The 13,648-nt window shown below is 37.1% G+C and overlaps 1 protein-coding gene across 7 annotated transcripts in view; it reads right to left on the reverse strand.

Annotated features, from left to right (window-relative positions):
- SHANK2 (SH3 and multiple ankyrin repeat domains 2) overlaps positions 1-13,648 on the reverse strand; it is a 362,639-nt gene that overhangs the window by 153,885 nt on the left and 195,106 nt on the right. For all 7 annotated transcript variants that reach the window (XM_074918532.1, XM_074918533.1, XM_074918531.1 and 4 more), the window contains one exon: positions 11,500-11,575. In XM_074918532.1, the coding sequence (XP_074774633.1) occupies positions 11,500-11,575 (76 nt within the window). The remainder of the gene's footprint in view (positions 1-11,499; positions 11,576-13,648) is intronic.

Here is a 13,648-nt window from a genome sequence, read left to right on the forward strand (position 1 = left end):
CATTGCTCATACCATGAGCCTTGAACAGACTGTACAAACATAACATATGTTTAGGTAACTCGAATACTTATCCACCTTACTTCTTAGGTTTGCATTTTTCTACCTCAAACCAGCTGCAGTTCCAGCCCCTGCTATTGCCACCAAACCACACAGAAATAGGAATTGTCTCCAGAAGCATCTTACCATAGAAAGTATTTACACAAAAGGAACAATAATAATAGCTATTAATAACAACACTCTTATTGATATATAGGTCTTTTTCAGATAGGCTTTTAAAATCAAATTTCCTAATGTTTTTGCTAAAGGTGGTCTATAATACAACAGACAACCACAGTAACAAGGAAAAGAACATGTTCAAGGTTAGCAAATAGGACAAGTAACACAGGTAGAACCAAGGAAGTAAATTCAGAATGGAGAGAATGATATGAGTATACAAACCCAGAACTATATATAACAATAAAGATTTTCTTCAGCCGATGCTTGTTAATCAATCTCTATGCTTATCTCAGAGTTGGCATATCTCAGACAGGACTTTGAATTTTTCTCTTCCCTTTTTAGAAAGAGCCACTGGAATATAGAGGCACAACCAGCTGGGCTGGACGTGTGTTGGTCCCTGGAGCCCAACATCCTGTCTCTGCCAAAGGCCAAAAGCAGAGGAGGGTGAAAGAGCACATTTGGTGCTTCCCCAAAGTACTCCACCAGCTCCCAATCAAGCTGTGCTACTTGCTCCTTGTCTTATTGAAAAACATGGGACACTGTACTCTGGAGTCCCTTCTTCTGGTACAGTTTTGTCATCATGCTTGGCATGTGCCCATTCCATGGTAATGCAGGGGATTATATCCACCTTTCTCAGGATCTCTGGATTTCTGTTTCTATAATACACTGTAGTCACACTTTCGGTAAAAAAAAAGAAAAAAAGTGTTTTATTAACACTTCTAAAATGTGTTACGAGCCCTTTAAGGTAGCAGTCTGACATTGCAGGTCTTTATAACATTAAACTCATTATACATTTCAGTACTGTAACTTGATTTGCTCTCTCAGCCATTCAGAGAATCTAAACATACTAAATGCTAAACATAAATAAATTATGAAACGGGAGAGAGACTGGTGATTTCAGGACTGGTGATAACCATGAGTTTCACATTAGTTTCAAGGATTTCCTCAGGGTTTCCATCACACCCTGTTTGCTATGATGAGCAGTAAGAATTATCGTTCTCCTGTCCTACCTTCATTGGAAATTAAATCCAGCTCTAACCACAAGAAGTCTGAGTAAACCTGGCTGATCATATCTGCTTTACAGATGTAAGTATTTCACTTTAAATTTTACATTGTACTGAAGCGTACAGTGCTTTAAGCATCGGTGTTAAAATTCCTGTAAAATTTATGTCGCTTTAGCATAAGGCATGTTACAAGTAAGCTCTGTCTCAAAACAAATGAGGTATTAAAAAAAGCATAAAGTTTTTCTCAAAACATTTTCCACTTTTTTCTTCTTCAAGAGCTTTAAAAATACAGCATAGAGTAAGAAACTTCCCTTTTCTAGGATTTTACTGAAAAGACATTAAGAGGTGATTTCAGTTAAATTTTCACATATCCCCTTAAAAATCCTGACTATCACCATATTATTTTACAGTCTCATTAAGAAGGAGGTGGCAACTCTACCTTTTGATCTGAAATATGTTCTCCTCTCTCTCCCTTTCTGTAATTACACTAAACCCTTGCGTTATTTTAAGCCTACTCCAAATTTTGTTTACTTGTCTGCAAAACAGCTTGAGAACTGTCCATCTCAGCTGCTTTCATGACTAACAATATCATCGTTTTCAGCAATTTTGTCAAAGCATGGCCAGTTTAGCCCACAACTTTGGTAGCACTGAACAATACCAGCTGATAAAGACAGAGAACTCTGCTTTATTTAAATTGGCCATTACTTTTATTAATTAAGTCAATGTTGAACTGAAATCTCTCCTTATTGCCTCCTTTCCTTTGATATTCAGCTATAGTTCGGTGGTTGCGTTGATGCATAATTTCCAGAAATATGAAGCTTCTATTTTCTACATGCTGGAGACAGGGTAAAACTTTTGGTTTATCATTTCAACTCAGTTGAGTAACTAACTTAAGATGGATAATTTTAAGTGTATTTCAGAATTTATGATATTTGAAGTGTTTACAGTAGAGGTATAAACCACCTCCACTATAGTTACAACTGTTTTACAAATCTGACAGTGCTACACTGTCAGTCTTCGGAAACACGATCACACAATCCCCTCAGTATTAGCCCTACTTTCCAATTGTAGCATTAAACTCTTAATTCTGAGACTTGTTTTCTGTGCCCAGTGTGCTTTTTTTTAATTTAAAAAAATAGAGAAATTACAAGACACATGGGTAACCGTCTTTTTTGTAAATATGCATTTACCACTATTTCCTAGTGTACATATTTAACTTCAACATTCACTATTCTTCTGTTCAGAATTTTGCCATGACATCAGTTTTAGTGAAATGCTTATCCATCAAGGCAAATTTTTTTTGATATATTTTAGTCTAAATTAAGCCTTCATTAGACATTATTTCTCGAGAATATGGGATGAAATTTTATGTCAAAGACAGCAGGCACCCCCAGCAATAGCACCAGCTATTCAATTGTTGTATCTGCTATTCATGCAAATCCAGCATCCCCACCAGCATGCCACAACCACTGAGGACAGAGCTAGCATCTGCCTCTTGGCTCAGTGAAAGAATCCTAGTTTCAAAGACTTGGATAAAGAATCGCTCTATCTGTCAGGTCCTTGGCATTCATCAGCAATACAAGGTATGGGTTCAAGACGAAGCAGTCTAACACACAGGGGACTCAAGCCCAGATCTTCTTTATTCCAGGTGAATACCCTGACACCAGCTACTGCTTGCTCTTTAGCAGGTTCCTCTTTGTAGGGTTTGACCCCACTCAATTTATAAATAAATACAACTCCAGCACACCTATTTCGTCCCAAGACAAAACAAGACATCCTCCTCCCAGCAGCCTAATGTTTTGCACAATGAATGTGACCAGCTTTACTGAGAGCATGAAAGTCAACCCCTTTCTGACTTCTCGATAGTTTCTTCTTTTAAGGGGACAAAAAGGCATATGCTGCCTGCCAGTCACCCTTAGAATTTGCCTGGTAGGTCAAATTCTGCAAATACAACAAATATTTGTGAAATCTGACTAGAAAGAAGGGGAAAAAAAAAAAAAGGTGGTTTAAATAATTGCTCCCACTGGAGGAAAGCCCACAGTGCAAGCTCAACAATTATTTGTTCCTTTTGGCCTGCCAAAACTTAAAAATGCATCACTTAGAATCAGAGGCACCATATGTCAGCTTTTGCTCATCTAGTGATTAGGTGAGAGGAAGGCAGCCAAAGGTGTAGTGGGGCAGGGAATTAAAGGTCACGTAGAGGAAGCTAAGTCATCACAGTGGAGGCTAGAGACAGGAATGTAAAACACTCATTGTTAGACACTTAATTGTTCGCCTTTTCCCTGAAAAACAAACATTTTAATCTCCTGTTTTCCTCTTTTCTATCCTTGCATCTAATTATGTGGCTCCTATTTCTAACTAACCCTGTATCACACCCTCACAATGTTTTCTTCCTGTCCTCACCTTCTGTCATTTCTACTCTTTTTTCCTATTTTTTAATTATTTTTTTTTTTCATTTTTTCTATTCTATTTAGAAAACCTCATTCCTCACCATGCATTGGACACAGGCTGCTGCTTTGAGTTTTGACATTTAAATCCATCCTGTCCTCCAGCATCCGGTCAGAGGAGTTACAGAGAAAATACTGTTGAGCTTGAGAGTATCAGCTGCTGTGCAGGAAATGGCACATCCACCAAATCATGGCCCTTGCAATCAGGATCTTCTGTATCCGTAGTGACAGTTTGGTTTTCACTAGCACTAGAGGTAGTTCCTTAAAGTTTTTCAGAAAGAGCATTTGGGAAAGGCTATTTTTTTTTTTCCCCAACTTTGGTCTTGGAAACTGTTGGTCTTTCTTTGCTAACACTTTACCACTAAAAAATTAGGCAAACATCTAGCCCAGAAAACGTTTCACAAATTTTAATTATTAGTTACAAAACCATTAGTTGCAAAACCATTAGCTGCTAAAGCATTAGTTACTAAAAGCAAGATTTTATTGAATTGCTTTAAACATACTGAATTAAACAAACTTCATTATTAGGGCAGCAAACAACTTAAAAATGCATATACAAGATCATGGAAACTCATCACTCACTGTATAATTTTGCATCTTACTGTAATTGTATCAGAGTTTAATATTGCATCTTCATGCAATCCCAGTACAGATTTCAGTGAAGAGATACTACAGTTCAGATACATACACACACATACACCCATTTTACCTCCTATTTTAGCAATTACTTTAAATATTTTCTGTAGTCACCAACATAAAAGGCTCAGTCATGGCAGCACACAACAGCAGGGGAGGCAAAGTGCAAAGTTGTTTATTAGCAAGTAAGATCATTTTCATTAGAAATTAAATAACTGTAAATGAAAAACTTCACATTTTACATCTCCACCTGTTCCACAAAATCGACAATGCCTTAATTATTGCTTAAACATATATGCAATTTTCCAAATTGTATTAAATTATATTCTTCAAGTTAATGAGGCACAGGGTATTAAAAATGAGCTACCCTCGTCTTTCTGCCTCACACATTAAGAGCAGTTCAGTGCTATCAGACTGTTATATTCACAGTAAATGAATTAATTCAGGACAGGCACCAGACAACCCCAACAAAATATCTTTAGAAATAAAGCAACAATACACACACAGAAAACATTTTACACACTTTGTTTCTATAATTTGGTTGGTGCTGCCTGTTCTCTATGCCTAGAAGAGCCAAGAGTATCACATATGCAGAAATCTTAAACCATTAAAATATCAACAAGCATTCAGGTGTAACCATAACACTATATCATGCGGCTATATCTATATTTCATTACAACTACGAGCATACTCAGATATTTCTGCTACCATCTCCCAGACAAAAATTAAGCTATGTATATATGTAAAAAAGTTAGAACACTACTGGATTTAATTCTTTCCACCAGAGGAAACCAAGAATTATGTTTAAAATCTATGCCTGCAGCTATGAAGAACTGTAACATCACTTTCAACTTATCAATGTATCGATCCCAGAAAAAAGTAACAGAAATAGTGAATTTACTGGTGAGAATGAACAGGATCCATTTTAATATCCTTACTCCGGTTCCTGCAAGAGATCAACTGAACAGTACAAACTTCACAGAAAACATTAGTACAGTGGAACTAGTGCCATCCAACAGAAAAACAAAAGGTGTCAGTTATGTCAACGCATAAAGACCTGTTCTATGTAACAATACTTCCCTCATTTCTCCCTCACTGCTCTGCAGGTCTGGGGAGAACTGACATGAAAATTTGCCAAGCAGGATATAAAAAAATAACAACGGCTCTTACATATTCCTTCAATTTTTGTACAGAACCATTTGCCAGGATGTAACAGATTGCTGCTGATGGCTGTGCACAAGCAAGCAGCACTCAACAAGTACATACGCTACGTTCACCACAACACGGAAACAGGGCCACTGCTACGCCATAAGCAGGAAAAGGTCCCTCAGCGTCCCATACCTCATGGCTTGCAATGACCAGAATTCTACAAAAGGTTTCCATCCATTTTAAACATATAGTTAAAGAGATTAATAACGGCATTTTTCCAGAAGGAAGACAATCTATTTCTGTAAAATATCCACATGAAACCAGATATCAAACTAGATGAAAGTATTTCTGCATTAAATTAAGAGCTTCCACTAAAAAAAGTGACATTACTATGTAACACACCTCATGTTTAAACTATTAAGACAGCACCATTTACATCACAAATTTGGGACAAAGACAGGTATTCAACAGGTAGATTCTGTGGGTTAAAAAATAAAAAGCACTACACAGCATGCTGAATTACAGGGGTAGACAGCTTCAGCTGTGCCAGAGTCTCTCTGAGCTGTCTAGGATTAAAGCTTGTACTACTCTATCCGACAGCGCAGATGACAACATCAACAGAGAATTGCTGGGAAATAGAGCTGGGAAGAAGATCTCATTTTTCTTAGGTGTTTGTATGTAAATTGGCTTTTGAGGAGTTGCTTCTGTCAGCTTCTATGCTCATGAGACATGGATGCTGCCACCTGACTCTGAGTACAGACATTATGGTTAATGAATTAAGCTTTTAATTAAGCTTTCTTACACATACTTCCCAGACTACACAGTCCAATTTTCCTCTTTTTCTCCATCCAAAGAAACAGAACTAAAACCAGAAGGCATATCAATTTGGTCCCATCATTAACTTTGTAGCAACAAGCCTTTGAAAAAGGTTATTTATTATTACATCCTCTCCTGTGAGCTTAATATTGCTGTAGCCATAGAATGTCAAGAAAGGGCACCACAAAAACTTCTCCCATTCAGTGCTTAGTACAAGTTAAAGCGGTTAGGGAAAAAAAAAAAAAAAAAAAAAGATGTGAAAGTCAATTGTACTGTGAAGAAGGGGAGACACAGAAAAGGCAAGAAATCTTACACTTCCATCGCATACTTCATAATTGCATTGAAGTTGGCATTCATTTATGCTACTGACTTTTGCTATTTTGCTATTCTGGTGGGACAGAGATGATGCAATTAATGCAGTAGTAAAAGATTCCACTGTTGTGTTCTAAAGTTTCCAAATCCATAAAGGCAACTGGATCATGTTTTCCACCAAATCAAGTTTATAATCTTCACATGGTAAAAGAAAACCACCACAATTTTTCCAAAATTGCTCATATTATTTATGTCTCCAGAGTATGAAAACAAAGTTACCACTTCATCATCAGTCACATCACATTTAAAAAGGTGGTAACATTTTACATTTGAAATTAAACAACTAGTTTCACATATTTTAAATTGATAACTTAATTTCGTCTTCTCTCTGATTTTCCTGACTGAACAATTCACTGTCCTATCTTGAGAGATTAATCAATTTTCTCACTTCAGATAAAAAGCAGATTAAAAAATGTATCATTTCTAAAGGTTTAGCTCATTTTTAATTTAAAAAATAAATAATTTTTCAAAATTCCAACATCTATCCTATGCCAAAGCAATAATTTGAGTTATTAAACTGGAATTCGATCTTGATTTAAGGCCTACAAATAATTTTCTTTGAATTAAAAGTAGTCCTGAACTTTAACTAGAATTCTGAAGAATATTTCTAATACTTTGGAAGATTTTGCTTTGCTGGTCAGAATATTGCCCATTTAGCCTAGATAAGACCAACCCAAACAAACATTTTTCCTAACAAACTCCATGGGATCCACCCTGTCAGCTCTCAAAACCAATGTCCCATGGTTGTCTTGATCACTGCTGACCACAAATACAGGGAGGACAAAACTCCAGAGACATGTCAAATCAGTCTTACATTATCTCCTTGCAACTTTGTTGGTATAGTTGTCCTTTAGGACAAGGGGTGGTGGTTTTAAATTAAAAGAGGGGAGATTCAGGCTCCCCTCAGAAAAAAAAAGAAAAAATGTTTTATGATGAGGAAGGTGAAACACTGGAGCTGGTTGTTCAGAGAGGTTGTATATGCCCCATCCCTGGAAACATTCAAGGCCAGGTTGGACAGGGCGCTGAGCAACCTGATCTGTTGATGATGTCCCTGCTCATTGCAGGGGAACTGGACTAGGTGACCTCTGAAGGTCTCTTCCATCCCAAAACATTCTGTGATTCTATTATATCATTCTGTGATTTTTCCGTGTCTGCTTTCTGCTCCTCTCTGTGGCTTGAAGTCATGTCAAGCAAGTTCAGCCTCTGGCTGTGGCATTTCCTGGGGTCTGACACCATGGGTGCTGCCAGCTTGCTCCATCTGGGGAGGCAGAAAGAAATGCAGCCCATCCCACTTGTCACCTTGGTCTCCAGAGCTGCAGCCCAGGACAAATGTCCAGGGATGTATATTTACTCCTGTTTGTCCAGGAAAAGCTTCTGCTAGCCTAAGAAACTTCACCCTCTCTCACAGATATGTCACTGCAACAAAGCCTATCCTTCCCTTCAACATTTGTCCATCTGCATCAAATTAAAGGACAATGATCAAAAGTAATTAGTTCTTAAAAAGTAAAATAATAAAGGAATCTGTCTAAAGAAATATCAGCAGTAGCAGCGTGTGACAGCTGCAAGAGACAACATCATTTTTGCATATCAGAATTAATGTAGCCTATGAGCATTTAAAGCCGATAATACATTAGACTTGTAGTTTCAAATATTATATTTGTATATTTCATGACTATTTGTACTGGCAAACATGTCACACTGCCTTTCTACAAATTAGTAAGTATACTATCCATTTTCCTGAAGTATTAATGTATGAATAACCTATCTCTTATGCAAAGCTGAAATAGGATTTAATGAACCTCCATTACTCAAGCTGCACATTTTCCTAAAGATGAAAAATGCCATGTACAATGTATTTTCCTGCATGTGAATAAGCTCATTAATAGAGATTTCTGAACAGAGTGTTTCTACTCAGCAATTTTTGCCCTTTGGGAGGGGGAAGGAAAAAGAGAAGGGAGCAGACACTTCCCCTCATCATCTCCAGAAAGGAACCAAATCGGCTTTCTTAATATTTTGGTTTCAAAGCAGTTCTTAGTACATAGGCACAATTGCCTTCTGACAAATGTGTATTAAAACTTAGCTGCAAGCAGTTAAATCTGTTTTACTATATTCTTCCCCTACTTTGATAGGAAATGATAACAGAGAAAGTAATCAAAGCAGTACAAATTTGTCAATACTGAGAACTGTTGTTATTTTGACATCTGATTTGCCTCTTTCAATAACTCCCCTCCCTGAAGAAGCTCATTATAGGAATTAAATCATCATGGTGTACGTTCTCTGTAAATAAATCATTACAATAAATTATTATATGCACCTCAGAGAAACAAGTTTTTTCTTTTCCAGCAACTAATGAGGTTTGGAAACTTGGACACCAAAAATTTTTTTTAGTTTTCCTAGTGTTATTTTACAAAAATGCTAAAATTACTGTACTTTCTCTACTTAAAAATGAGTTAAGCAACTCTACCTTTCCACTCTATTTCTTGGAATTTCCCATTAACTCTACCCTCTCCTACCTTCCCCTCCCAATTTCCACTACTGTTCTTCAAAATGGGTCCACTGGGTTTCAGATTCTCTGTGGAAACTATCCCTGAGTTTTCTTCAAAACTTTGCTGTACTCAGAAGCTGCCAGGAGAACTCTGTTGCATTCTCTCTTACTGCTCAGACAATAGATATCGATGCCAGAATCAGGAACAATTGCAGGCACACTTCATACCTAATTTCTCAGTAATAAACTTGTACTAAACCTATCATTTTATCTGATAAACTCTCTAGCTCACTGTAGTCCTGAATCAGGTAATGTACATTTTTTGAGAGCTTTGCTGTTGCACTGCACAAGGCCAATACCTTAAGAGGAAAAAAAAACAACAACCCAAAACCCCAACCTTCCCCCTCAAACATCTCCCACACTTTCCATGACTTCCCCAAAGCAAAAGAGTATAATCTGTTCACCCCTCAACAGCTCACTGGTTCAAAGACATACTTGAGCACCACCGAGATGAGGTTCAGGCCCTTGATCTGAATATGGCTTTTGGCCTCCTGCTTTCAAAATCACCTCTCTAAACAATCGAGTACTGCCTACTTCAGAAAAGCAGATGGCATTGCTCCCTCCCAATAACGGATTTGAATTTTCTTGGGAAAGGACAGCAAAAAATCCAAATGCTTTAGAATCAACAGCTCCCCTACTTTAAAAAAAAAAAAAAAAAAAAAAAAAAAAAAAAAAAAGTAGTTTTGATAGAAATGACATTTTCAAATGAAAAAAATCTTTTGTTACCAAGTAGGGGTTGGTTTCCAGGTGGGACTATTTGGTATCTCTGAGGCAACATGCCGTGGCCACAGTTTTTAGTTTTACAGAAACAATACTATCAAATAACACTGAAATACAGAAAGAAGGCCATGAATTTTATAGAATAATGATCACTCAGAGAATCTTGTGAAAAAGCCAAATATATTCATGGGAAATGTAACCAGTAACCAGTTAGCTTGCTCTGCAGAACAGTTACATGTTTCATAGCACAGATTAACAGCTTCTCTTGACAACTTCAACATTATTAGACTATCCAGTCAGTCTCATTATTGTCCAACACTACAAAGCTTTGGTAACTTGGCTGATCATGGCAGGGGAATATGCAAGATGTTGAAATCGGGTTTCTCTACTCCTAGGTCACATCAGCAAAAGTTGATGCCCTATAGCACGCTGCATACAGTAACGGGGAGATCAGAGCCTCCAAGACAGGATCATTGTAGCCAACCCACAAGCCTGTGCTTCCTCCCACCATGTCACCAAACCTTCCCATTTCATCCAACATTGCAACACTCTCAAATCACAACTCAAAGGACTGTAGATTTACATATTTTTTAAATATTTATAGGCTGTATGCAGTAGACAACCAGCAGGCCTCCTGCCTCTCAGAGCTCCATGCACCAACTGTCAGGAACACAGAAGGACATTTTGGGTATCCAAACTACTTCATCTGACTTGAACTCCATCCTCCCTCCTCAAATTGTTTAGCTGACAAACTATGCATGATCCTCGGAAGAAGGATTAAGATCACATAATAAAACCAAGAGTTAGACACATTCTTTTTTTTTTTTTTAAATAGTGTGCTACATGAAACTGTCATCTCAAACTCTTTATACACTTCAGAATTCTTCTCATACAAAAAGTGCTTTTTCTTGAAAACAAAAAAAAAAAATCCAAGCTGTAATTATACACTCAGAGAAAAGCGTAATAATTCCAGTATGCCACCACAATTTTCTCAAGAAGACACCAACAGCTAACTGGGGTTCCATGCTTTAAAAATCATCCTTTCTACCAGAAGTTGTCTGTATGTCCAATGTATATGCATGTGGGAGAAGAACCTGCTTAAAAACCATGAATACTGAATTTGCAGAAACTGCAAATAAATAATTTCTAAATTCCTCATTTCTAACAGCCTAATTTCTACTTATGAGCTAAAGATACCGTTGATAACAACAAATCACAAAATTTTATTTTCTTGTCAGCAAGTATGATTCTGTGAACAGATATAGAAGGCCTCATCTTGTGAAGTATTGAACAACTTAAGTGGTCCTTGACTGCAGAAGCAGCTGGAACATACTGCTTCCATGAAATGCTGATCTCTTTACCACTCATAAAACCAGTGATACTCACTACTTCATTACACACTATTTTTGTAGACCCATCCCATATGAAAAAAAGTAATCTATGATAACCAATTTAGATGTAGAATGGTATCTCGAGAAGCTCTGTTTAGTAATCTGCTTCCTCTTCCCCTTAAAAGTCTAAACGAAAAGTAACAATTAAGTAAAACCCCAAAAGGTTTTGTAAACAGACTGCAACGAAAAAGAAAAATTCTTACCTCGAAGCATCAAAGCTGTCATAGGATCCAACTGTGTAGTGTCTGAACAGTTTCTTTGCTCTATCTGTTCGTGTTTCTGCACAAATAAAAGAGAACTTTTAATAATACTCTTGTATTTCTTAATCGAGTGCAGTTGCAATTACAAAGTGGATGTTCTGCTATACATCAATACAGAAAATTTACAGTACTTCCTAGAATCACAAAATGGTTGAGGTCAGAAGGGACCTCTGAAGATCACCTTGTCCAACCCTCCTGCTCAAGCAGGGCCACTCACAGCCAGCTGCCCAGGGCTGTGTCCAGGCGGCTTTCGAATATCCTTACAGAGGGAGACTCCACAACTTCTCTGGGCAACTTATTCCAGTGCTCATTCACCCTCACAGTAAAAAAGTATCTCCTTATTGTTCCCTTACAATGAATTAACATGGTTTCAAGGCATTTTGAAAAAAATTTTTACTTTGGAGTTGAGACATTCTTTTATCATATTATACATATCAGGTGAATAAGGAGAACATCTTGCAGATCATGTATCACAGCATTCACAAGTTTTAAAGCTCCACCCACATTCTCAGTGGCAAAACCTTTCAAGTCCAATCTTTGGTTCTTTTATAGCTTGGACTAAGAGGTAAAATATAAGAAGAAAGAAAGAAGAAAAACCACCAATGCATTTCAGAAAAGGTTAGAAAAATAGCCAAAATAATGCAAACCAGTATTTTTTGTTTGAACACATACACACACAAAACTAGAGCTATTTCTGTAATTTTATTAGGCATACGGAGAATGGGGTAGGGGAAAACATAGTTGCCCACATTCATCACCATCAATCTAATCTCACAGGAAATAGTGTTATGACACTTGTACTACCATTGTACAGCAAAAGCAAACAATCCAAACAACTAGAGGATATGGCAACTAGATATGGCAACTAGAGGATATAGTGACGCAAAGAACAATGAAACCCCATAACTGGGAACCATGAAGAGCAAAAGAATAAGATACAACAATACGTCTACTAAAAAGGCATTTAAAACCTCAAATACATTAAAATTTTATATTTAGGCTTTTTCCTTAAGAAAAAAAACATACACCCCACTAAAGGAGTTCCTACATCTAGGGGTTGCAGCATTAAATCATCCTCTAAGGCTATGAACGTTACGCTCACAAGTATTTCTACCATTCACCAACATTAACACTGGTTTAGTATGGGTATAACAGTTAAAATACTTAGTTTAGAACTGCATCTATAGCATGACAGACAACAGAGCTAAACATGTCTCTTCCTCTAGACCAGGAAAGATGCTCTTTCATTTACTGCTTTCAATGGGTACCTGCAGGAGCTCCAACAAATCAAGTATGTGGGAAAGGTGCAGAAGCTACTCCGGTATTTGGTCGCTTCAGTTTGCATAGCAAAGAGCTTAATCTAAAAGGCTTTCACTGAAAGGCTATCACTGTGTGTGTATGTGTCTATGTGTATATATATATAAATATCACTTCTAAGGAAGAACAAAAGGATTGTAGAAGAGGTAGGTAATTCATTGTCAGATTCTTCAGAATGACAGGAAATGACACAGAAGCTTACTTCAAAAGGACATTCAAATAAAGTAAAACTTTAACAAAAAAGAGAGCAAGGAACCTTCTTTGGTAGGTTTATGTATTACAATAATTGTTGTTCAAATGTATCAATTTTCTGAGCCTTACTCAGCTTTTACCACAATAATAATTTAGTGTATTAATTTTTCCTCAGATGAGCATCTTTAGTGAAGTCCCTTTTTATACGGCTTCTTCATTCAAGGGAAGATACTTATGCAGAAACTGTAGTTTTTGAGACAGCAAAAAGTCTTGCCTAAATACAGCTTGGTCCTCAAATGCAATCACACAAGTTAGGCTAACAGACATCAAAAATCAAATTGAAAAGTTTCTAGATTAGCTTGTGACCATGAAATTCTCATCTGTATGGTTAAGGAATGTTTCACTGATGGACAGCCTGACTCTATCCAAACAGATTTTATTAGTTCTCCAAGCTAGGCATAGCCCTCAAGGTACACCATCTCTATGTGACAACTTTTAAGAATGTTAAAAATTACTGTGAGAGGTCGTGCTGTCAGACGACCAAGTTCTAGTCTGCAGAGAGAAAAAATACATCAGCGCAGGA

The sequence above is a fragment of the Athene noctua genome, chromosome 14 (assembly GCF_965140245.1).
Source record: "Athene noctua chromosome 14, bAthNoc1.hap1.1, whole genome shotgun sequence".
In the NCBI taxonomy this organism is placed as follows: Eukaryota; Metazoa; Chordata; class Aves; order Strigiformes; family Strigidae; genus Athene; species Athene noctua.